Source organism: Geotrypetes seraphini, chromosome 3 (assembly GCF_902459505.1).
Source record: "Geotrypetes seraphini chromosome 3, aGeoSer1.1, whole genome shotgun sequence".
In the NCBI taxonomy this organism is placed as follows: Eukaryota; Metazoa; Chordata; class Amphibia; order Gymnophiona; family Dermophiidae; genus Geotrypetes; species Geotrypetes seraphini.
Window position 1 is genome coordinate 79,120,161 of NC_047086.1, and position 27,585 is coordinate 79,147,745.

General features: G+C 41.0%; 1 protein-coding gene across 1 annotated transcript in view; it reads left to right on the forward strand.

Moving 5' to 3' along the window:
* The window catches only part of SNTG2 (syntrophin gamma 2), a 391,266-nt gene that overhangs the window by 274,239 nt on the left and 89,442 nt on the right, over nt 1-27,585 (forward strand). Inside the window, exon 15 of the mRNA XM_033937548.1 lies at nt 25,517-25,726. Coding sequence (XP_033793439.1) covers nt 25,517-25,726 — 210 coding nt within the window. The remainder of the gene's footprint in view (nt 1-25,516; nt 25,727-27,585) is intronic.

Consider the following 27,585-nt stretch of genomic DNA (forward strand, 5'->3'; position numbering starts at 1 on the left):
TGCGTCGCTGGGACCAGCCAAAATAGAAACCAAGGTGACATCTTGAAGCCCTGTTTACTTCCCCCTGACGCTGGCCCTGAACTGCATAAAATAGCCAGGTGGGCCAGATTTGCCCCGCGGGCCTTGTGTTTGACACATGTGGGTTAGGCAATAGCTATATTTTGCCCTTCTTCTCCAGTCCTGTAGTCACCAGAATTAATATGTTATTTTACTGGAAGGACATGGGGGAGGAGGAAATAATTGTGCCAGTATTTGATGCCATAGTTTGAAAAATATCTTTCAATTGTTTCTTTTTGGCAGCTCTGAAAAACAAAGACTTATAATTGAGTTTCAGATTGAAAGGGGAATATAGAGTAACACCATCTCCTTTTTTTCATAAAAAAGAAAACACTCATTCCCTTATTACATCTTATGGGAGACACTGGTTTGAGATTAAGTGGGCTCATCATGCTGTATAGTTCCAAAGGTTACAGGAGTGATGGGTAAATTTGGAGGGGGGTAAGAGTTTCGTGATTTGGTTGTCTTCTTGGCTCAGCTCCTAAGCCTTGACTTTCTAATCTTATTATCAGCACAGCTCTGCTACAGGCTAGCTTTTGGGGCCTATGGCCTTTGTGGTTGTGGAGGGCATCATGAATGAGGGAGTACTGCTATAGTGGAATGCCACCCCAAGTCCTTCCACATAATGTAGGCTAGGAAAAGAGGGGAGTTTGGGATATAATGGTGCTGGTCAGAGGTGTTTGGTAAAAGGAGAAAGTAAGAATGATGTTATTTGGTAAAAGTAAGAAAGTAAAAAATAACATAGAAACATGATGGCAGATAAGGCTAAATGGCCCATCTAGTCTGCCCATCCACAGTAGCCATTATCTCTTCCTCTCTCTCTAAGAGATCCCACTTGCCTATCCCAGGCCCTCTTGAATTCAGACACAGTCTCTGACTCCACTACTTCCTCTGGGAGACTGTTCCACACATCTACCACCCTTTCTGTAAAATAGTATTTCCTTAGATTATTCCTGAGCCTATCACCTCTTGACTTCATCCCATGCCCTCTCAATCCAGAACTTCCTTTCAAATGAAAGACTCGACTCATGTGCATTTAAGCCATGTAGGTATTTATATTTAAAAGCCTGAATGTCTACTATTAAATCTCTATCCACTTCTGTCTGCGAAGGAGGCCTGTATATCACACCAATGTAAATATATTTACCATTTCCTCTTTTTAAACTGATCCACAGTGCCTCTTCCTTGCCCTGTAGATCCTGCAATTGTGTTGCTTTAATATGATCTTTAACATATAACGCTACTCCCCCTCCTTTTCTTCCTAACCTGTCTTTCCTGAACAGATTATAGCCCAGTATAACTACATCCCAGTCATGGTTCTCCGTGAACCACGTTTCTATGATCACCACTATATCCAACTCATCTTCTTCCATCACAGTTTCTAGATCCAGAATCTTGTTTCCCATACTTCGAGCATTAGTATACAGTGTACTGTTTTCCAGACATTGCCCCCTTTTCCCACCCATGTAGAGGGTAAAAGAAGAAAGTAAGAAGGATGTTGTGCTGGAGTCACCACTAATAAAGGAGAGGACATTGTGCCAAAGTTGTTACCACCAAATGAGGTGCCAATTTCCATTTTTGCAGAAGGCAGTAGAGTCAGTGCTAACTCAGCTCCCCAAATCAAGCACTTTCTCTGTAACTACTAGAGCTTTAGTAGGTGGGCTGGCATATAATGGGTTGATATAAATGCATACCTTTAGGATATTTAGGGAGTACCAGAAGAGAGGTTTCAATAATGGTGAAAGAAAGCTAGGAGGGTTTAAGCCGTTAGATTTTCAGGAAGAAATTAAACTTTATGGCAAGAATGTGATAGTCTTGATGTTACACGAGACTTCATTACCCAAAGTTTGAGACGGTGTAGCAGAGCAATGTCAATTCCCTGAAGCAGGCCCGAAATGTGTCACGTCGGAACCAATGAATTTAGAAAGCTAAGGGTTTTTTTTTCATCTTACAGTCATCAATATAAGATGTTAAACTTATAGCTTGTTTGGCTTTTATAAATTCAATAGTGACTATTGTCATCATTTTGACACTGTATTGAACAATGCGATGATTGGGTGGTGAGGCGGCACATTCGCCTTCATGTCTCTGAGCATAAGTTTCAATAACAGTTGAATTACATTTGATGGAATTTTTCCTTAAAGACACATAGAGTGACTTTTATAATAGTTGCTATATCCTTTTTTGGTCACTCAACATTAGTATTTTGGTTGAGTTATTTGCCCTTTTCTTTATTTTTGACTGGGTTTAAGAGGAAGGCAGAGTAAAAGACTTAACTTTTCCCTGTCTTCTCAGCAGCCTATAGCTACAAGGAAAAAACACAATTTGAAGTGTCTATATATAAATGCTAGAAGCCTAAAAAATAAAATAGGAGAGTTAGAGTATATAGCACTGAATGATGAGATAGATATAATAGGTATCTCGGAGACCTAGTAGGAGGACAATCAATGGGACACTGTGTTACCTGGGTACAAATTATATCGCAAGGATAGAGTAGACCAAATTGGAGGGGGGTTGCACTATATGTTAAAGAGGGAATTGAATCAAATAAAATCAACATTCTGCATAGCATAGATAGCAGTGTGGAATCCTTATGGATAGAAATTCCATGTGTGAAGGGAAGGAATATACAGGTAGGGTTATACTGCCGTCTCCTGGGACAAAATGAGCAGACAGATGAAGAAATGTTTTCAGAGATTAAGAAAGCTGGAGAATTGGGCAATGCTATAATAATGGGTTATTTCAATTACCAAACTAAACTAGGGAGAGAGCATGTAAATCACAAACTCAAACCTACAAATGCCCTATATTCAACCCCTTCTACACTGCAAGGTCCCCCACAACAATTAAACCCAAACCAACCACTGAAATAATATTTGAAAAGTAGAGAAAAAATCTCAGTTCGGCTTCATTGGTAAAAAAAAAAAAACAACACTTTTCAAAATCATGCTCTTATAATTTCTAAGGAATTCAGTAAAAAAATATATATATATAAAGAAAATCACAGGGCACAATAGCAGTGAGAAAGGAAACCTACCGTTTTCAAGAATTGTTCATTGTACAAGCACGCCAAAAACCGGCATGCAAATGCACTTCCAGATCTTATACTGCTCAGTCCAGCCACTGAAAACAAGTAAGAAACTGTCCACTTAGCTGCACTTGAAGCTCAACTGGAGTCACATACAGTGTCACTGCTACAGTCGGTACTCCCGAGGCCGTGCAGATCGGGGGTTCCTCCAAACTACTACCTTACACCTGAAAATGGCAACTTTGTTCACAAGAAGAAGAAAAAAAAAAGGCTACACACCTTCAGGACACTCCCTCCACCTTGAGAATGCACAGAAAAGATCCTACCACACATCTAGAACCAACTATAACCTCACAACAGATCACAAGAAGGCAATAAAATCTCACCTCTTCCTCTAATCTTCTATGAAATAGCCCCAGTCTAAATACCACTGCATAAACAACAAGATAACCATTAAAACTGCACCGAGGAGGGGAAGGCTTTTTTTCTTTTTCTTTTTAAATGGGGCAGATATTATACGTGTGTAACACAAACACAACATCTGTTCCCATAAAAAAAAAAAAAAAACGGCTTTGGGGCTTCCTTTGCCTCTCAGTTGTTCGTGCTTTCCTTGACAGCTCTGCACATTTGTGACAGTCACTCTCACAGCGATCAATAGGACGGAAGAGACGGGGGTTATGACGAACCTCTGTGCGAATCATTTGCATGCAAAATGTTTAGTATATCAATAGCTCTTTTAGAATCGGCCAAAAATCAGATCAGAGAGGACCTATGTGGTCTTAACAATCCAGTGCATCTAGCTCTATGTTTTCATTGAGCCAACACAGCTCGTGTTTTGGCAGTCAATACCTGCATCAGGGTTCATACAGTATGTAAAGTATGATCTAATAGTAGAATTAATTTGATAAATAAACCAATATGGAGAAATCTGAAAATACCATAAGGCAATAAGCATGAAAATATATCTCTAGTTATGATATAAAGCCAATCACATTTTATTTTAATATCTTTATTCATTTCGAAGCCATAAGTAAGTGCAACATATACAGTGGTACCTCGGTTTACGAGTGCACCGGTTTGCGAGTGTTTTGCAAAATGAGCAAAACATTTGCAAAATCGGCACCTCGGAAACCGAGCATGCCTCGATTTGCGAGCGGCGCCCCCGCAATCCGGCACCCTCCCCCCGCGATCTGGCACTCACCTCCCCCGCCACGATTGGGCACCCCCCCCCCCCCGCCGCTTCTTACTGTCATCTGGGCCTGGGCTCCGGCACCGGCATGTCCTGTGCGTTGGTGCCGGTGCCCGAAGATCGGCCTCCTCTTCTTGCTGGGCCTTGAGCATCTACGCATGCTCAAGGCTTGCGAGTTCACGCTCTCTCCGATATTCTCGGAGATCTCAGAGAGAACGTGAACTCGCAGGCCTTGAGCCTTGATGCTCAAGGCCCAGCAAGAAAAGGAGGCCGATCTTCGGGCACCGGCACCAATGCAGAGGACATGCCGATGCCGGTGCCCAGGCCCAGATGACAATAAGAAGCGGCGGGGGGGGTGCCCAATTGTGTGGGGGGGGGCATGCCGGATTACGGGGGGGCCTTCAGGGAGAGAAATGCCGGTTCTCGTGGGGGCGGGATAGAGCAGCGCCGCTGGGTCGGGGGGCGGGAACGTATCAAAGCGAGTTTCCATTATTTCCTATGGGGAAACTCGCTTTGATAAACAAGCATTTTGGATTACGAGCATGCTCCTGGAACGGATTATGCTCATAATCCAAGGTACCACTGTAATATAATCATGTTACACTATAAAAGCACTTAAATACAATTAAAATTGTAATCTATGACAAATAGATATATCAACCCCCCCATAATTAAATTCAAAAAGTACACTCAAATTAAGAAATTAAAAATATGTTCCAACCTACCCTCCCTCCCACCCACTATGGACGTGTATGACCAAAGAGCAAAATCAACAATCACTCTTTGCAAAACTTTGTTAATGGCTCCCAGATCATGGCAGATGGTACAGATGGTACTTCACGCCCTTGATTCAGGCATTGACCGCTAAAACATGGCCCATATCAGGTCAATAAAGACAGAGGGATCGGTATTCAGAGTGACTTAAATCATCGATCAGTAGCCAAACACCGCTGTTCAGTGGCACTAAGCTGGTTAGTGTTGCTGAATATTGGCTCTGACCAGCGATAATGAGCTGGAGTCCGCATAAGTTGTTTTCTCTTAAAAAAAAAATAATAATCCACCATGCCCCCTCCCACCCCCAGCAATGCTCCCTCTCTCCTCCCTCCCCCTCCTGCCTTCAAAGCCCCCTACTCCTTCCCCTTGCCCATCCCCTTCAATGTGTATATACCCCCCTCCTGTATTTACCTATATACCTGATGGTCCAGTGGGGGTCCTCGGGGACAGAAGCGCATCCCCTTTGCTCCTGCCCCCTCACGTTGACTTTTTATAATGGTTGCTGCAACCTCTCATGATAGTTCACAGTACTTCATGTACTCTGCAAGTGCTCCAGTCCCTGTAAACCATGGGCCTCTTCTATCAAACTGTGCTAGCAGTTTGTAGTGCGGTGAGCCGCGCTGAATGGCCCTTGCTGCTCCTGATGCTCACAGAGTTACTATGAGCTTCGGGAGCAGCACGGGCCATTCAGCGTGGCTCTGCGCTAAAAACTGCTAGCACAGTTTGATAGAAGAGGCCCCAAGTTTCTAAGTTTATTTAAATTTTTTTTATCCCGCCCAAGGGGGAGCCTTCAGGGCGGCTTACAATCTAAAACAAATTATAATAACAATACAATATAAAAATAGAAACTGACATAGTATTATAAAATTAAGGTTCAGAGAATGGAAATACAAAAAAACAATAGCAAAGTAAAGAGAGGGAATAACATTAGGGGCATTCTTCTGTTTTCCAAGATACCAGCAGTGCTACCTGTTAAACCTGAGAATATGCATCGGAAAAAAAGGTATGTTTTCAGATTTTCCTTTAACTTGTCAATGGAGGTTATTGATTTAAGTGTCAAAGGTATGAAATTCCAATACTTTGGGCCATTGACAGAGAAAAAACCCTCAACAAACGTGCTAGGTACGGTGGTTCATCTGTGATTAATACCTTAAATGTGATATACCACCAGGTATATAGGTAAATATGGAGGGGGTTACTTACACATTGAAGGGGATGGGCAGGTTGAAGGGTGGTTGACATGGGGAGGAAGAGGGAGGTGAGAGAAGAGATTGATGGGGGTGGGAGGGGGAACAACATTTAGTCTGGTATCCAGTTTGCTGCAAGGCTCGATATTAACATGTTTAACATTTTACTTGCACCATTGTTGACCATAGGACAATCAAGAGGTTTTACAATGTTTGCCTACATAGATGACATCCAAATTTTATATGCTTTGGATTCCTTTTCTGAGATTGTTAAAAGGCAAATATTTGTAATTTATATTACAAATTGGATAATGGAAAATAAACTTTAAAAAACCCGGAAAAGTCAACATCTATATTATTCATACCACAAGATCAGGTAAAACCACCTATACCAATCCAAGTATGTGATATAACTATCCTGTATGTATCATCTACTTAGGGCTCCTTTTATGAAGGTGCACTAGCGGTTTTAGTGCACGCTTAGCACACGCTACGTTGCTGCATGTACTACACGCTAACGCCTCCATAAAGCTGGCGTTAGTGTTTTCCGTTGAGCACGGGGTTAGCGCACGTTAATCTTCAGCGCACACTAAAAACGCTAGCGCACCTTCATAAAAGGAGCCCTTAGATTCTCCAAATTATCTTACCTCAGATTTCACAGGTAGCTAAACAATCTTTTTTCAAACTATGACTTAGGTCAATCTGCTCATTGCTTTTTCCAGAAGCATTGAACATATTAATACATTCTTTAGTGATTCAGCAGATTGATTACTGCAACGTACTTTATGTGGGTTTACATCAGAAAGATATCTCCGAAGGCTCCAATTAATTCAAAATATTGCCATTCGATTGATTTACAATTTACGTAAATTTGATCATGTAAAACCTTTTTTTTTTTTTTTTTGTTCAAAATAATTTATTGGTGTTTAGTAAAGTATACAATTATATAGAACAATGATAACAGTGAAAATCCCATTTGAAAGAAGCACATTGTCTACCTATAAATCATAGAATAACTTACAAAATTTTCTTGTTGACTTTCAAAATATTAAACTCTGGAGAACTTTTATATCTCATGTATTTGCTTGTCCCATATATGCCACTAAGGCCATTGAGATCTGAAACTCAAAACCTTCTTTCAATTCCAACATATTGAGAAATAGTTCATGAACATGTCAGAGCTGCCATTTTTTCAGTAACTGGCCCTAAATTTTTGAACTCTTTACCATTATTTCTAAGATTATTGATTTCTATGGAAAATTTTAAAACTGATCTTAAAACATTTTTGTTTGAAGAAGCTTATAAAACAACAATAAATTTGGTTGAATAATTATAGGGTATAATAGATTCATCTGCACCCTCTTTTATAAAACAAATTGTATTTCAATTTTAACCTTGGATTCCTGTATATGTGATTTGTTTGTTTATCGAGTATACTATAGAATTTTAGATTGTAAGCTGCCCAGAAGAATTACAATTGTGCAGGATAGTAAGTTTTAATAATCTTGGAAACAGGGGATTTTTAAAAAAGAGAAAACAACTTACCGTATTTTTCATTCTATAGGACACACCCAACCATAAGATGCACTCCCCTGTAGAGGAGGAAAATCCAAGGGAAAAAATTCTACCCACCATCCTGCTCTGTACTCTGCCCTCCATCTGGTGGTTTAGTGGTAGGTCAGGACAGGGTACGAGGCAGGTCTAGTGGTAGGCAGCCCCTAACCCCCCCTCCCTGGCAGGTCTAGTTGTAGGCAGCCTCCCCGGTACCATTTTTTTATTTCCATTGATCCAGCACTGTATCAGCAGGAGCTTTCCTCGCTTGATGGCTGTCCTCTCTTCCGACAGAGCAGCGCACAAGGCAGGTGTGCACTTTCCGCGTACTTCCCTGGTCTCTCGCTCCTCCCTGAATGGCTGATGTCAGTTCTCACTTGGGGGGGGGGGGGTTATTCACTCCATAAGACTGTCACCTGCCGGGGCCGCAAGAGAACTGCGGGGGACAGCCGACAGGTGGCAGCATGGACCCTGGCATGACTCCCAAGGAGGGAGACCCTACAAAGCCATAACAGAGTTCTCTGGCTTAGAAAAAAAAAACCCAAAATGCTTCAGAACATTGCAATTCCTTTTAATCTACAGTTCAAGCAAAAACAAACATCAAAAGGCCTCCTTCACTGACTGCTATCCAGTTTAAACTGTTCTTCAGTGCAGATTCAACACAAAACAAAACAAAAAAAAACCTCCTCACAAAACACAGTATTCTTTCTCTCATTAAAGTCCAATACAATTGCTTCCTCAGGCAATGGCAACTCTCCATTTCCTGGGAACTGGGACAGAATTGCTAGGTTCACTCTATCAGAAAGCTTTCAACAAGCACCCTCATAAATCCCAACCCGAGATCTTTGGTGAATCCTGCCCCACAATTCTGAAGTTCACATGGTAAATAAGGTTCCTTTCTCACTGCTCAGTCACAGCTGGTGCACAACAAATCAATTAAGGCTGTGCACAACTTCAGCACTGCTTCACAGCCCCCACTGCTGTGCAACAAAAAATAAACTTCTCAAACATAGTTCCTTAGAAGCTACTTAATTCCGTAAATTGTCCCAACAAAAATATCCAAAAAGAGCAAAATAAATCACTGGCAAGAAACTGCCAAACTCATGTCCATTTGTTCTGCCTCAGCTCTAGGCATTTGAAACTCTGCTATCTCCATGCCTTCCTCTGGGGCTTCCAGCTCTGGAGTATTCAAAGATTCAGTGCCTTCACACTCCATTGGTTCCTGCTTGGTGCCTTGCCCTTGCCTGGCCAGAAGAGTTCTATCTGCCAGTTCTTCTTAAGCTGCCTGCTTCACAGTCTTTGAGAGCTGTTTAAATTTGTTAAAGCCACTCCCTAGCTTACATGGCCAGGGCATAGGTTTGTCTGCTCTCTGGCTCCCCATTAAGAGGTGATAGGCTCCGGAGTAATCTAAGGAAATACTTTTTTACAGAAAGGGTGGTCGATGAATGGAACAGTCTCTCAGAAGAAGTGGTGGAGACAGAGACTGTGTCTGAATTCAAAAGGGCCTAGGATCTCTCAGAGAGAGAAAGAGATAATGGTTACTGCGGATGGGCAGACTATGGCCTATCTGCCATCATGTTTCTATGTTTCTAAAAGTCAAATATTAAGGATTGTAGGATGACTATGTTATCACTACAGATTTTTTTTTTTGGGGGGGGAGGTAGAGTAGTAGAAAGTCAACTGGAGGATTGGAAGTTAGTTTAAATTGTAAGAATTCTAGGGGTGATTTGTTGGAGAACTGTTCCAGATTGATAGACAGATGTGTCCAATAGATTACTGTCTTTTTTTTCTACACGCAGCTAATGCTAGACTCAAAGAGAGCACTGGTCTTTAACCTAAGGGCCGCCGTGTGAGCGGGCTGCTAGGCACGATGGACCACTGGTCTGACCCAGCTTCGACAAATCTTATGTTCTTATGTTCTCTCAGTTCATTGGGTATATTACAGCTTGGGATCTGACTGAACTTGCTTTCCTGACAGGTTCTTGCTCAAAGATGGGTTCTGTGTTAGGATCAAGGGAACTTCCTTCAGGATAGGTAGCCAAACCTCCAGGATAGGCAGCCCTGACTTCTGCAGCCTCTGAGGCTCTATCTTCCACTGACTTTCTGCCTTTGGGAACTGGCTTAGCAGAGGACTTAACCGTGACAGGTTCATCATTAGGGATGGAAATGTCACAAGACACACCCTTATTTCCACCCACTTTTTTGGGGGAAAAAAAGTACCTCTTATGGAGCAAAAAATACGATATGCAGGCTTCGGCCCAATATTCAGCCTGGGCCCGCATAACTCTTATTTGGCTTCGGCTGAATATAGGTCAGGCCCACATAAGCTCCGGATGGCCAGGCCACCCAGACTTGACCCTCAGTATTCATTGATGGTGCCTGGACATGCCTGGCAATGAATATTAGGGGCTAAATCAGCCAGCGATGGTACACATTTTAAAAAATGCTGATCCCCCCACCAGCTGAATTTCGGGGAGATAGTACCAGTTCACTGAGGCTGTTTGTGCTTTGCTGTTTGGTATTAACCAGATAGTTCCAGAAAGGTCACTAAAGATTTTCAGCAGTAATATCTGGGTCATCTATTAAGCTTGAGTCAGTTCTTTCTGGATAGTGCTGTTGAAAGTCACTGAACAGAACCAGCCAGGGGCATTTATCCATAGTGCTGGTGTTGCCATCAGGATAAATGCTTTTAAATATCAGACCCATAGTAATTTGCCATAAGTTAAAGAGAAATTCTTCATGGAACTTTTTTCAGAGGGGTACAATTGTTTATGTGACATTTTCTCTTTCTTTAAATTGCAAGAAAACATCTTTCCACAAAAAAACCACATGGGGGTAGATTCAGTAAATGGCACCCAAAATTTGATGCTGGGAAGATCCACGCTAAGCCAGTAGTCTGCAAAGGGCACTCTGCACAGAACAATGTTTACAAAGTACTGATTTATTGCACATCTTACACCTAACTTGTGTGCAAGCTCTTGCACCTGCCAAAAGCTGCTGTTGCAGTGGTGTGTGTAAATGACATTCTATAATACTGGGAACACCCCTCACCTGCCCATGTCCCTCCCATGACCTTGACCCCTTGGAGCTCTGTGCAAGAAAAGTTAGGTGTTCAGTTTACAGTATAGGGGTATAGATCAGTTTCTTATCTCCAATTAAGCACTAGTTTAGTGCAAATTAGCTAATTATGCCATAAGCATAATTTTTGTTTGGGGAGGCCCAAAAGCTCTGCGCAGACCCCACCCAAGCTCGCCCCGGACCCCACCCCCATAATAATGATAGTAGTAAGAACATAAGAACATAAGCAATGCCTCTGCTGGGTCAGACCTGAGGTCCATCATGCCCAGCAGTCCGCTCATGCGGCGGCCCAACAGGTCCAGGACCTGTGCAGAAATCCTCTATTTATACCCCTCTATCCTCTTTTCCAGCAGGAAACCGTCCAATCCTTTCTTAAATCCCAGTACCGTACTCTGCCCTATTACATTCTCTGGAAGTGCATTCCAGGTGTCCACCACACGTTGGGTAAAGAAGAACTTCCTAGCATTTGTTTTGAATCTGTCCCCTTTCAACTTTTCCAGATGCCCTCTTGTTCTTTTATTTTTTGAAAGTGTGAAGAATCTGTCCCTCTCTACTCTCTCTATGCCCTTCATGATCTTATAAGTCTCTATCATATCCCCTCTAAGTCTCCTCTTCTCCAGGGAAAAGAGACCCAGTTTCTCCAATCTCTCAGCATATGGAAGGTTTTCCATCCCTTTTATCAGACGTGTCGCTCTCCTTTGAACCCTCTCGAGTATCGCCATATCCTTCTTAAGGTACGGCGACCAATATTGGACGCAGTATTCCAGATGCGGGCGCACCATCGCCCGATACAACGGCAGGATAACTTCTTTCGTCCTGGTTGTAATACCCTTCTTGATTATACCTAGCATTCTATTCGCTCTCTTAGCGGCCGCTGCGCACTGTGCCGTCGGCTTCATTGTCATGTCCACCATTACCCCTAAGTCCCTTTCCTGGGTACTCTCATTCAATAACATCCCTCCCATCGTATAGTTGTACCTCAGGTTTCTGCTTCCCACATGCAGTACTTTACATTTCTCAACGTTGAATTTCATCTGCCATCTCGTCGCCCATTCCCCTAGTTTATTCAGGTCCCTTTGCAATTCTTCGCAGTCCTCTTTAGTCCGAGCTCCACTGAATAGTAATTGTAATAATTTTTTTCCATTCATTTTTCATATACACACATACACAATATAATCTTATTAACAATGCATAATGGTTAACCACAAAATTAAAACTACAACATTCATTCCTACCAGAACACCTGGCCTCGGTCACACATGCAGAACACAGATAATAAACACAGGACCACAAACTAAAAATACACAAACGAAACCCTAAGATGACAGACTCTACATGCATTATAACACCAGAGAAATAGAAAGAAATTCATGTCTTCCTGAACAGTGCAAAATATAGACAGCAGATATAATTCTCAAAGTGGACACATGTCAATCAGTTATTGTCTACTAATCCAATCATCTTTTCCCAATCTCTGGTTGCACTTCCTTCTGTCTGTGCTCTTGTGCTTCCAGGGCCTTCTTATCCATTTGCTGTTTTTCTTTTCTTCTTCACCTTCTGCCCTACATTCATCTTTGGTATTAACTTTTAACATTTAACTTTCTTACATTTTTTCTGCTTTCTTCTCAAAATCTACTTTTCCATGTCTTACCTTCCCTTCCTATCTATCCATATGTACCATCTTCTCTCTTTTCCTTCTCCCCTATTCCCATCTATCCTATAAGAAGCATTTCTTCTATCTCTCTTCCTAGCCATACCCATTGCTGTGCACTATCTCCTCCCCCTCTCTCCCCTTCCCCTCCATCCCTGTGCACTATCTGCTCCCTCTCTCTCCTGTGGTCTTAAACCTCTGTCTTCCCCTTTACCCCCTCTTATGGTCTGGCATCTCTCTCCGCTCTCATGGTCTGGCATCTCTCTCTCTCTTTCCCTCCCTCTTCCCACGGTCTAACATCTCTTTCCTTTCCTTCCCGCAGTCTGGTATCTCTTTCTCCTCTCCTTTCTTTCTATGGTCTGGCATCTCTCTTTCCCCTTCCAGGGGTCTGACAACTCTCTCCTCCTTCTATCACCCTTCTCCAGAATCTAACATCTCTCCCTTCTTTGAGTCATCTATCCTCCCTCCCAGTGTAATATTTCTCCTTCTGTCCTGTTCACCACTATCATGTCCAACAATTCGCCCTCTTTCTTCCTTTCCCCATGTATACCATCTCTCTTTCGCTCCCACTCCATGCACCTATGTACAACAATTTTATTTTCCTCTTCCCTCCCCCACTGGAAGCATCTCTCTTTCCCTCCCTTCCCAGCACCCCATCCATGCAGCATCTGTCCTTTTTAATCCCCTAGCCTGTACAGCATCTGCAATTCCTAACCCCCTCCCATCCTATGCAGCATTTGTCCTTCCCAAGCCCCTTCCAGCCTGAGCAACATCTGTTCTTCCCTACCTTCCCATACACCCCCAGCCCGTGCTGCATCTGTTTTCCCTGACCTCCCTGTCTTTCCAACCCCCTACCCGCAGCCTGTGGCATGTAGCATATGTTCTTTCCTTCCTTCCTTCCTTCTGGATTCTGTAACCAACACCAATATCAGCAGCTACCTTAAAAGTGGCTGCTGATCGCGTGTCAGTCACTCATTGGCACCAGTTTCAGAATTGTGACTACAGGAAGGATAGGCACCGTAATTCTAGGCCAGGACTTTCTGGGCCTACATTTCCATCATCTATCTTTGTGTGGATCGCACCTATATAGGTGCTTTAGGCCATCAAATGCCACTTCTGGCATTGGCCGTGCCTACTTTGGCATATGGTAGCCTAAAATGCCTATGTAGGTGCAATTCCAGTGCCTTTTATTTAGGTACTGGTAGACGCTTCAACCTTGCCATTTTTTTGCCTTTTCTCTAATGGCATTCTTCAATTAATTTAGGCATCGGTTTTAGAATTTCTCCTCTAATGACTTCTAAGCTAACCATACCTATTCTCCATCCCTAGCCACATCTACTTTTTATATAGGCACTGGTAGGTGCCTCAACAGGTGTCACTAGGTGCTGTGCAGTATTCCACATGCATCTCCAAAAACAGGAGATACTACCTTCACAAATGTGAAAGCAGAAAACAAACAATGAATGTGATGGATGTTCAATTTCCTTTATTGCAATGACTCGCCACAATCGTGTTTTGGCCTGCCTCAGGAGTCTGTATGCTGATAATGAACCGGAGGCTGTTATAAGGGAAAACACCCTCCAGGGATTCAAGACAAAGTTAGACAAGTTCCTGCTGAACTGGAATGTACACGGGTAAGGCTAGTCTGTTAGGGCAATGGTCTTTGACCTAAGGGCCACCGCGGGAGCGGACCGCTGAGCACGATGGACCATTGTTCTGACCCAGCAGGGGCAATTCTTATGTTATTATTCAAAACTGTTTCTTAGAGACAGCGTCGCAGATATTTGACTTCAGAATCAGATGTTAGAACATTTCCTTTAAATATCTGTGATGGAAGACTTTGAATATGTTTACTGGTTCATCATCAGCATACAGACTCCTGAGGCAGGCTCGTTGGGACCGAAACATGATCGTATCGAGTCATTGCAATAAAGAAAATTGAACATCCATCGGTCACCATTCTTTGTTTTCTGTATTCCACATGCAGCCATATTAATTATTTTTATTTTTTTAATTGATTTTTCAAGGTGTGGCCAACTACCACACCAATTAAGAAAATTTCTTTTATAAAAATTGCACATGGATTTTAATTAGGCGTCACTAGGCATCTGTGATTAGGGTGTCTAGCAATTCCTAACTTATCAGGCCCAATATGCTTATGGTCTATGGCAGGGGTAAGGAACTCCGGTCCTCGAGAGCTGTATTCCAGTCGGGTTTTCAGGATTTCCCCAATGAATATGCATTGAAAGCAGTGCATGCAAATAGATCTCGTGCATATTCATTGGGGAAATCCTGAAAACCCGACTGGAATACGGCTCTCGAGGACCGGAGTTTCCTACCCCTGCCTATGGATTAGTTAGAAAACCCTAGTAAATCTCAAGAGTGATTCAGAATGTTTGCATACCACATTCCAGGTCAAAAATTGCTGCAGCAATGACTCTACTAGATGGGAGGAAAATAAAAAAATGGGGAGGGAAAATACTTGAGTTATCATTTCCAAGTGTCCAGAGACTTTTTAATACCCATAAAGGACAACTTTGATTTAGCTGAAAGCTCAAATTATTTGAAGAAAACTGACCATCATTTCTTGAGACAAAAAGAAAATAGTAAGCAAATTGACTTGGAGGCTTTTTCTTCTCTTTTGCTCAAAAGTTTTAGGGCTCCTTTTTATTAAGCAGCGGTAGATCCTTTTACCACAGGCCAGCAAGGTAAATGATCTGATACTCCTAGCAATTGAATTAGCATTGGAGCATCGGACCAACGGTCGGCTCGGGGGCCCGTTCCAGCGGGGCACCCGACACTGTCTTCGCTCCTCCCCCATTCCAGCAGGGGAGAGCTGACTGAGGAGGGCTGCAGTCCGGCCATCGGACCAACGGTCGGCTCGGGGGCCCGTTCCAATGGGGCACCCGACACTGTCTTCGCTCTTCCCCCATTCCAGCAGGGGAGAGCCAACAGAGGAGGGCTGCAGTCCGGCCATCGGACCAACGGTCGGCTTGGGGGCCCGTTCCAGCAGGGCACCCGACACTGTCTTTGCTCCTCCCCCATTCCAGCAGGGGAGAGCTGACTGAGGAGGGCTGCAGTCCGGCCATCGGACCAACGGTCGGCTCGGGGGCCCGTTCCAATGGGGCACCCGACACTGTCTTCGCTCTTCCCCCATTCCAGCAGGGGAGAGCCAACAGAGGAGGGCTGCAGTCCGGCCATCGGACCAACGGTCAGCTTGGGGGCCCGTTCCAGCAGGGCACCCGACACTGTCTTTGCTCCTCCCCCATTCCAGCAGGGGAGAGTCGACGGAGGAGAGCTGCAGTCCGGCCATCGGACCAATGGTTGGCTCGGGGGCCCGTTCAAGCTGGACTTCAGTTTTGACTGTTTTGATTTTATTTTCACTTGTTCTTTTTAGTTTATGATATATTTTTTAATCTCACTTATTGTTTTACCACTTATTTTGTTTTATTTTATCATTCAAATTTCATTTAAATGTCTATTGCTTCAACGGTTCTCCCTCTGCATCTATTCTTATCTCCCCTCTTTTTTCAACCTTTCAAAGTCCTTTAGATCATTGTAGTCTTATTAGAATGTTTATTTTCTTATTTTTCTCATCTATTCTCTATTTTATTTCTTCATTACTCTACTAATTGTCATTTTTCCAGGTACTTTAGTTAGATTGTGAGCCTTCGGGACAGTAAGGGAATTTCTAAGTACCTATTTTACTTATAATTTTAATGCACCCTATTGTCTATTTTTCTGTAAACCGCTTAGAATCCTAATGGAGTTTAGCGGTATATAAGAAATAAATTACAAATTACATTGCCGGCCCATGGTAAAAGATTCTACCGCTGCTTGGTAAAAGAGCCCTTAGTCTGGCCATAATGTCTTAATGGATGCATGAGGGTTACCTTGTTTCAAATTGTTCAAGGATTTTATTTACAGCTACCACTTCAGTCAGTTTTATTTATGTCTGATTGTTGATGTTAATATAAATGACAATGCTAGCAAACAGTGATTCTAACTCATCAAAACTATATCAATGCTGATTTGTTGTTCAGGTCTTCTTCCGATTTATTCTGAGAGGTTAATCTCAAGGACAATCCATTTTAACTGCAAAATTGTTTTATTTTCCTTTTCATTGTGGGAATAAAATGAAACATAAATGATCTTCAACTACTATTAAATCTGTACGTCCTTGACATTTTAATGCATGAATGCCTAATCTTCACTTTGAGTGAATATATTATGTAATACACAAGTACAGAAGTATACCCTGCTTTTGTTTCTGTTGACATGTTAGTACAAATGATCAGGATATAAAATAAATTATGCTGAAACAAAATCTGTAAAGGAAATTAAAACTTGTTTCCTTTGGGCACTATCTGCAAGTTGAAACTCAGAGTAAATGTACCTTAGTCAGATGCATATAGGAAAATTATATTTCTTCTGTGTCTCAAACAAAATGCTTCTTACCTGTTAATTTTACCTTGTAGTGTACATCACAACTATCATTTTAAAGGCAGTTCAAACATTTTAAGTAGACACATAGTATGAATTTATTCACTGACAAGGTAAAATTGACCTAGCAAATTAACTGATTCTTGTGACTGAATCCCTGTTGTTAGTCATACTGACTGTAAAATAATAATAAAAATATGCATGTAAGCCAAAAATATTTTATTTCAGCATATTAAAGGTGGTGAAAGAATTCCTTCTGAATCAGTCTTTTTCAAGTATTTTTTTCCAAAACCTCACTCATCCAATGAACACCTTGGACTATACTATAAACATGCCTTAAAATACCACTTGAATGCAAAACAACAAATAAAAAAAAATATTCATAACTGTTCATTTTGTTTAATCTGAACAATTCAGGCACCTACTATAAGTTTCAAATCATACCCTGTCTAACTGGACATAGAAACAAAGAAAATGACAGCTGATACAGGCCATATGGCCCATCCAGTCTGCCCATCCATATCATGTACTATGTGTTCTTCCCCCTAAGAGATCCCACTTGACTATCCCATGCTTTTTTTAATTCAAATACAGTTCTTTTCTCTACACCTCCACTTAGTGCATCCACCACCCTTTGTGTGAATTATTTCTGTTTATGTTTCCATGGCACCATTCATAGTAGTTTGTGCAATTCTGGAGACTGCTTCTTTAAAAAGATATAACCAGGATGGAATCAGTCCAAAGGGTGCCTATTAAAATGGTCTTCATCATAAAACATATGGAGACAGACTCGTAGACCTCAATATGTATACTTTGGAAGAAAGACAAGAGAGAGGACATATATTTAAATATCTCCACCGCACAAATGTACAGGAAGTAGCTCTCTCTACTGAATATTGACTCATTTATAGTAGAGCAACAGGTATCCCCTCTCTGGGTCATGCAACTATCCATTATTTAAGAGCAAAGTCTACATACATTTCCAACTCAGAGGTTTATTTATTGGAAATTTGCAGAGTTGTTATGTTGTCATCAGTATGCACTATCGATAAGCATTACTGCCTGGATTCTTCATTTCCTTTGGACAATCATTGGCCAAAAAGTTCCTTTGAAACTGTTTAACTAGAAAATTGGTCTTCAGTTTCTCCTCCACCTCCCATCCACCCCCCCCCCCAAAAAAAAAAAATTACAGCAGATTATACAATAGTAAAAAACCCCCCAAAATAAAGCGACCTTCAGCTTGGGAATCACACATGAGGACAGCTGCTTCCCATGCTTTTCTATGGTGAAAGCAAAACTGCTTACCTATAATGGAGAATGTGGGTTCTCTATACCTCCCTCTACTCTATTAACCTTATTTCCTAACACAGTTGACATCAAAGAAGTAGTCACACATGCTAAGAAGAACTCTCACATTGGTTTTGCTAAAGTTTTAGAAAAAAAATGCTAATCTCCTGGGAGATCTATAATGGGTAACATCACCTATATGCAGTACCGTAAACATTTTATTCCCATAGTGATTGTGATTTGGAAAAGGGATTCCAAGAAAACACAAGCAGTAACCCAGCAAATGTCTTTTATCCCTTACAATTATCTCAGACCCACACACAGTACCCCAAAGAAATCCACACACCCAATAGTAGAAGACACATTATACAAAATAGAAATTATTTATCACACAAAACTCAAGACAAGCCTCACAGACAATAAACAAATCAAGACAAAACATTTGAGATCTACCGTCTTGACTCAAAAGCATTCTGATGGTGAGAGAACAGAGTTCCCCTCTGGGGAGGCATCGTCCCCCAGACACAGAAACATCAAGAATGTGAGACCCCTCCACTAGCTGGAAATAAGAGCTCACTTTTTATAGGTTTTTGAGTATAGTGTAGTAAATACATGGGCATAGCCAAATTCTGGATTGTGCCAGTTCTCATGTTGCTAACAGGACTTTACTATTTGGAAGTCAGTGATTTATGAATAAGGAGAAGATCACATCTTCATGGCTACCTATGTCTCTTTATGGCACAAGGAGTCTCTTTTACCAGTTTCAAGACCCCATCATAGAACTAGTAAATTCCACGGTTAGGAAATTATTTTTCACAGAGAAGGTGATGGATGTTTGGAATGCCCTCCAGAGGGAGGTGGTGGAGAGGAAAATTGTGATGGAATTCAAAAATGCATGCGACAAACACAGAGGAACTCTAATTAGAATATGAATGGGCAGACATTAAGGCCCTGATTCTGTACTGTATAGTGCGTCTAAATTTAGGTGTGCTTTGGACGTCCTTGTAGGCAAAACCTTCTATTTTTGTGGGCAAACAACAATGTTGTTTGCTAAGTAGAAAAAGATTCATTAACTGAAGCAAAGCACATGAAAAAGATAGCTTTATATTTCTTGCTAAAAAGCTACCTTTTTTTTCTGAGTACAGAGTGCTCAGAAATAACCCAACAAAAACATTTTAATTTAATTATGAAATTATAAAGCATGCAAAGATAGGAAAGACTGGATGGACCGTTCAGGTCTTTATCTGCTGTCAATTAATATGTTACTATGTGATATGCCTTATCTGTTAGAGAAACCAGAATCAGAAAAAGAAAGCAGAAAAGGGGCCTAGGTAGTTATTTATTGCAGTCTAAGGTTGTTAGAGACAGAGAATCATAGGAAAGAAAATTGTTATTAACCGAACAGAAGAGAATGAAACGCCTGTATTTGTGTTAGCATTTTTCTGCATCTTTGCCATTCTCCAGAGATTAATCATTTCTGGTCTGTGTGTGACTGGTTCATCTTTGTACTGAAAGAGATAATATTACAAAAATGTATCATAAATTAACTCCCCTCCCCCTTTTACTAAGCTGAGGTAGAGGTTTCTACCACAGCCCGGAGTGCTAGATGCTCCAATGCTCAAAGGAATTCTGTGAGAGTCGGAGCGTTTAACGCCCTGGGCTGCAGTAGAAACCTCTACAGCAGCTTAGTAAAAGTGTGGGGGGGGGGGAGGAGGGGGAAGGGGGAGGTAAAGTAGTTAAGCTATTATATTAATATTATTAGTATTACATTTCCATAGACAGGTCAGTGAAGAAAACCTTCCTTATGTGTATAGAGAGATTTAAAAAAATCTCATTTTTTTTAATCAACTGAGCAAAGTGCATTTTGTTTATGCCACTGGTTCCCAAACCTGTTCCTTGAGGCACCCCAGCCAGTCTAATTTTCAGGATGTCCACAATGAATATTCATAAGAGAGATTTTCATACACTGGAGGCAGTGCATGCATCTCTTTCCCATGAACATTCATTGGGGATATCCGGAAAACTTGACTGGCTGTGGTGCCGCCATGACTAGGTTTGGGAGCCACTGCTTAACGCCATACATAAATCAAAGCACATATTGCTATTTCAGGCTGGTTTGATTTTGACCATAGCTGTTAGGTTGCCTTTGTCATACCATCAATCATTTGCAAGCAGCTGACTCTGTAACATCAATCATAAGCAAAAGAGATCACAGTCTAACTCCAGAGAGACATTAGTAGCTCAAAGTAAAGGAAATTACCTAGTACTACCTTGGCATATATAAAAGTGGCATATATGGTTGGGTAAGGGGACAGTGAACTGTGGTGATGGCCCCCATTTGATTATTTTGCAGCTTACCTGCACGAGACGTAGTTTCTGAGCACTTCACATACACACTGATTTTTTTTGTTTGATATGATATAATATATACATTTTTATATGTTAACATCCTATATTTTTCACATTTTTCTTGGGCTATATAAAAGTGCTACAACTCAAGAGAATTCAAATAAACCACTCTTTCACCCACTAAATAGTGTTAATAGTGTTAATAGGGAATTTTTAAGTACCTTCTTACTTCTCATTTATAATCTTAATGTATATTTTCTTCAAACCGCTTAGAACCTAACGGATGTAGCGGTATATAAGAAATAAATTACATTACATTACATTAATTGTGCTCAGTGACCAAACACCGTATCATACAAGTTTCAAGTTTATTTAAAATTTCTTATACCGCCCAATCAGTCTTCTAGGCGGTGTACAAATTTGTAAAAACAAAGGACAAACTTTAGCTAAAATATAAGTTTGAAGTGACACTACGTCACCAAACTCTAACTATAAAAACTTTTAAAAACTATTAAAAACACAAACAAACAAGAACATAAGGTAAAAGGCAAAAACTACATAAGGCAAAGTAAAAGAAAACAATTAAGGAAAAAACAAGAGGAAGGGCTACTGGAAGCGCAGTAGTATTTTCACTCAATTGCCCTTAAAAGGACAGTTAGGCCTCAAAGGCATCACAGAAGAGAAAAGTTTTTAGCTTCGTCTTAAAGTTGCTAAGATTTGATTCTTCGTGTAAATCATTTGGAATACTCTTCCAAAGAGAGGGGGCAGTGACTGAGAAGATGGTAGATCTCATGTATATAAACTTCAGTGACGGTATAGAGAAGAGGTTATTAGCTGTTGATCTTAGGGACCTAGAAGGAATATAAGGGATAAGAAGATTATTTATAAATTCCGGCTGATTGTTTTCTCTAATCTTAAATGTTCCAAACTAAACTACTGGGTAAAAGTATAACGCTAAAGTTCCCAAAGTGTAGAACTCAACACCAAAACAAAAAATAGGAACTTCCTTTCTCCTTTATTTCAGTCAAGTTAAGTTTAAAAAAACTTTTTTTGTTAATTTATGAGCTTTATTTAGAACTTGAGATTTTGTTGAAGCCTATTTCATCTCCTTTCTACCAAATGAAGATGGTACAATGATAGACAATTGAAAACACTCACAGGGGAGTATTCCCCGACTCGTGATTTTCTCACCGTTACATGGTTCTGAGTACCGCTTTGGTTACAAAGGCTGAAATAGTCAAAGTTCTTATTTTTTGTTTTATTTTTTGTTTTGGTGTTTAGTCTTAAATGTTAACAGAAGAATTTTGTAAGTGATTCTGTGTTTCACTAGCAACCAGTGGACTTCTTGCAACAAGAGAGTAACATGGTCAGATTTCTTTGCATTGAATATGATTTTATAGCGGTATTTTGTATTATCTGAAGTCTTCATATTTCTTTTTTATTTATACCCTTATAAAGGGCATTACAATAGTCGATGCACAGAATCACAAGAGAGTGAATCAAGATATTCAAAGCAGCTGCATCTAATAGTTTTGATAGTGATATGATCTTACGTAGCCTATAAAAGCAACGTTGGACCACTGTACTGATATAAGAACATAAGAACATAAGCAGTGCCTCCGCCGGGTCAGACCATAGGTCCATCCTGCCCGGCAGTCCGCTCCTGCGGCGGCCCAAACAGGTCACGACCTGTCTGAATCACCAGAAGGGGCTCTCTTGCCACCTTGGTTTCTCATTGAAGTCCTATCTTCCCATCGTAGTCCTAACCCTCCGGTCTTGCACATGCACGACCTGTTGGGTTTCTATACTTATTACCTGGTTAGCTTTCTATACTTGTGTTACATCCCAGCTCCTCCCTCAGTATCCCACGATCCCTTTATCCCTCAGGAATCTGTCCAATCCCTGTTTGAATCCCTGTACCGTACTCTACCTGATCACTTCCTCCGGTAGCGCATTCCAAGTGTCCACGACCCTTTGGGTGAAAAAAAACTTCCTTGCATTTGTTTTGAACCTATCTCCCTTCAGTTTCTCCGAATGCCCCCTCGTACTTGTTGTCCCCTTCAGTCTGAAGAATCTGTCCCTATCCACCCTCTCTATGCCCCTCATGATCTTGAAGGTCTATGAAGATGATAATTAAATTTGTTATCAAAAGTAATCCAAGTAATTTAAGTGAAGGTACGGTTTTAATAGGTTGAGATTTGAAAGTAATAGGAGATTGCAAGGAAAGTCCTTCCTTGTTGGGAAAAATCATTACTTTTGATTTTTCAATATTCAGTGAAAGCATATGTATGTCCAACCAGGAGTTAATCTTTTCCAATTTTTGGTTTATAAACTTTATTTCTAAAGGATTATTTAGATCTATCATGTATATTAGTTGGACATCATGGGGCTCATAATCGAAAGAGAAAAACATCCAAAAACCGGCCTAAGTCGGCACTTGGAAGAACATTTCTCAAAAACGGCCAAGTGCCAAAAATAAAAACGGGTTTTGGACGTAGTTCTAAACGACATAGGCCTTCATAGTGCCGCTCAACGTCCAAAGCTAAATGGGGCGTTTCTGGAGGCGTGTCGAGGGTGGGAGTTGGGCAAGACGTGGGCTGGCTTAGACTTAGTCGTACAGCATGTATAACTGAAAGTTTAACAACAGACGGAACTTGAACATCGTGACTTAGACCATGTAAAACATGGTCTAAGTCACAAAAACCCACCTAAAGTCACCAGATAAGCACTACAAATACATCACACAGACCCCACACACACTACCCCAGTGATCACCAACCTCCCCCCACCCCAATAAAAATTTTATTCACATCTTTAAATTTCAGCCTCCAGACCATCTCACCTGGCCGCCTGGCATAGGAAAGCCTAGTCGTCCATCACAGAGGCAGCTTAAGTCATCTTGGGGGTGGGTTAGGGACACATAGAGAGGAGAACCCATGCCCATAAGCCCCTGTAATCACTGCATTGATACTTAAACATGTGCACTCCCCTATACACCCCTAAAACCCTTTTTTACTGGCATATAATTGGCTCCTGCAGCCATAAGGGCTATTGGGGTGGTAGATAGGTGGGTCTAGGGGATTCTAGAGGTGGTTTGGGGGCTCACCATCACCTATAAGGGAGCTGTAGTGAGGAGAAGCCATGGCACTCTTTTTGTGAAGTTCACAGCAGTGCCCTGTAAGGTATCCCACTATTTAGGTGGCATGTCTGGGTGTGCAGTCCATCACTTTGCAGACCCCTCCCATGTCTAACAGGGCTTGTTCTAGGGTGTTTTGGACTTGGACAGAAAGTTGGATGGAAATGTGGTATAAAGATGGACGATTTAGTGGCTTGGACGATCAGATCGGCAGGACGTATAATTAGACGATTTTCGAAAGTCAAAAAAAGTTGGATGTATCTTTCGAAAATGTGTCTTAGGCTCTTTTTAACTTTGGACGACTTGCGAGATGGACGTAAACTGACTTAGACGTCCCTTTCTATTATGCCCCTCCACCTGCATAGGCGAACATTGTAAACCTGATATATTGCCATAATGTTAAAAGGAGGGCCAAAAAAATATTGAAAAGTAAGGGAGATAAAATAGAACCCTGAGGAATCCCATAATCAGTTGTAAATGAGTCAGACGGTGTAGAATTAAGCACTACCTTGGAAGAATGATCTGTAAAAAAAAGATAAAAACCAATCCAAGACCTGGTCTTTAATGCCAATTTCACTCAATTGAGACAGAAGGAGCTTATGATCTATCATGTCAAATGCCAATGATAGATCTAAAGAAATAAGTAAAACAGATTGGTGATGGTCGAGGTGATAGAGAATTTTAGTGGTCAACCCAATAAGTGAAAGTTCTGTGGAATGGTGTTGATGGAATACGGTTTGGTTTGGATTGGATAGAGCACTTTTGTTTGTTCTACAAAATCTGAGATTTGGCGGAAAACTATTTTTTCTGTAAGCTTTGCCAGGAATGGAATATTTGAAATAGGTCAATAGTTTGAGACCTCTTGAGAACTGATTGTGTAGTCTTTGATAATAGGATGGATAACTGCTTCTTTCCATACTTTTGGAAGAGTGCCTTTATTTAAACTATTTAAAATATCAGGTCCAAAGGATGAAAAGAAACGTTTTAGAAAAATTGGTGGAATAATCTCTGAATTGGAACCCTTTATGTTTAAAGTATTTAAGGTTCTCTGTAGAGGAAGTGGATTTATTGGAATATGTTAAGTTGGTGAAGAGTTACATCTATGCTTGATTTTATGGATTATTTTTTGTGATTTTTGTCTTTTTGCTTTTTGTATTTTTTACACACGTGGGATTAGGAACACACTGATTTTTGACCGCTAGCTGCTGGACTATGCTATGGCACCTCATAACCTCTCCACTACACTAACAAGAAATAACCAAGATAAGTGTCCTCTGCTGTTTCCTTCTATGAATCATTGTTTAACAGTAGTATATCGAGGAGGTAGGGAGGGTTTTGCGCTATGATGTACGTGGTAACACCATCAACCCTGGCTTGCTAGCGGTATGATACGATGTTTGGTCACTGAGCACAATTAACACTATTTAATGGATGAAAGAGTGGTTTATTTGAATTCTTTTGAGTTGTAGTACCTTTGTTGTGTGAGAATTCTATATTTAATTTTTATATATTTCTATTTTTTGGTTTTTGGATATATAAAAGTGCTACATTTCTGATATTATAAGATTGTTATTAAGCCTATTTATGTTGTGTGACATATTCATATGTATCATAAAATCAAAATATAAAGCATTCTGGTTTTGTTTTGAAAATACATTGAGACCTATTTAGACATCAATTTTCTATTATATTACTAACAAACACTGAATATACATATTTACTAAACATTGGCTATTTTTACAACAAGATAGACAATAAATGTTACTTGCTAAAGCATGTCTTTCAGGTTTGGTTTGCTGATGACTGCTGGCTACAAGCAAATTTATATTTAGCTCTTCATCCTGACTATGAGCTTGAAGATCAGAGGCCATATTGTTTCAGCGTTTTAGTTGGACAAGGAAAGAGGCATTACTTCAGTGTTGAGTTGGGTAGTGAACTAGCAGTATGGGAGAAATCATTCCAGACTGCAACCTTCATGGAAGTCCAAAGAACAGGAGTAAGTATTAAATATCATATTTACTCAGTACCTCATTGACTCATGCTGTAATCAGACAGAAGGTCCCAGGTTCCGGGGCTGCAATCCATCTCATTTCCCTCAGAGATCTCTCCTTCTATCTCCATAAGGGATTCCCTGTTCTCTGAAGCTGGGTACAGATTCTCCTCAGAGGCAGCAGCTGGCCAGCCCTGCTCAGGAAGCTTTTCTCTTCCAATGAGCCTCTGTCTAGGAAGCAACAGTTTGTTAGTTTGGAAGAGCTGTGGGACAGGGAGTTCCCTAGCCCTGGGCAGTAAGAGAGAGCTCCTATCCTTCCCCTCTCTGCTCTGTAAGGCATGGCCCTCTCTCCCAGTTCCTGAGTGCTCTGGGATGTTCTCAGCTGTTTCTGATTTATGTTGCAGGCTGGCTTTCACTCCTGCTCTAGGTCTGCCTGTCAGCTCCACCCCTTTCCTTAACCCTTCCTGGGACAGCTTTCCTCACCAGAGGTTTAGCTAGAGAATTACCCACTGAGTTATAAAAGGGATTATAGTATCCTGGAGCCAGTACTCTGCCTTTCTCTGCCATCTCTTCTCCATTCTGTCCTGCCTGCCTGATCCTAGCACTGGGAACAGACTTAATGGGCAGCTTCCTTGGCTTAGGAATGGGCACATTTGGTTTGGTGGCAGGGTTTAAAACAGGTTTTAAACCAGTGACAGGAGCTTCCCTTTTTGGTGTGCATAAAATTGATTTAACACATGTTAATGTTTTAATTAAACCTGTGCAATTGATTTGTAAACATTTTTATTAAAATGAATGTCTGAAACAAGCATTAACAAAAATCCCAAACTACTACTATTTATCATTTCTATAGTGCTGAAAGGCATATGCAAAATTGAAAAAGATATGAAAATCTCCCTGATTGGCTTTACTTGGAATGGCTACTCTTGTCTCCATTGATATTATGTCATATTTTAAGTATCAAGTTACCTAGGATTTATAAGGACAATAGAATTTTATTCACTAAATGGCAGACATTGAAATTTATTAATAGCTTAATACCTATTCCAATTCATTTATCCACGTGTCAGTCCTTGTGGTTGAACTTCAAGATTCAAATTGGCGAGTCTAAGATCCTTTGCAAGCACTGGCTGCAGGTGGGCATACGCACATTGGATGATGTGTTATCATAGGGAAAGCTGCTTGACTTTTCACGACTGCAACAAACATTTGGTATTGCAAAGTGGTTGCAGTTGAAGCAGGCTATTCAGAAGGGGTTCCCTGATTGGCGTAATTTAAAAACTCAGTATAGCTTGCCGGGTCTGTGCTTCCAGACAGATTTGCTGGGGCATCAGGCAGTCAAGTGATATAAATTGATATCTGAATTTTTAAACAAAAACCAAAAACTAGTCTTAGAGACATTTGGAGTATTGAGACTAAGCAGCAGATTTCTGCATCTCAGTGACCACGAATTTGGACTTGGAGGATGAGATGTACAGCGTCAGCGTCTATGAGACAAACTTGTTTTTTTTTGTTGCATGGAAGTTTTTGGACCCCTGTTAGATTACAAAAATTAGATAGTTCTAAGTCAAATAGATGCTGGCAATGTCATCTCGATATAGGGACTCTGGATCATCTGATTTTCTTTTGTCCCTTGATACTTAGATTTTGGCGATCCATTGGGGGTCAAATAAATAGTATACTGGAAGTTCCATTGGCATTGACGTATGATGCAGTGCTGTTTGATCCAGAAGTCTGTCCGGCATCGGCCACATTGTCCCATTGCTGGAATAAACTCCAGCCCATCCCAATCTGTCTTGCCAGATACGAGACAAAGACCTTATACAGGACAAGGTCGTCCAGCATCAACTTCACTTTACCATTGC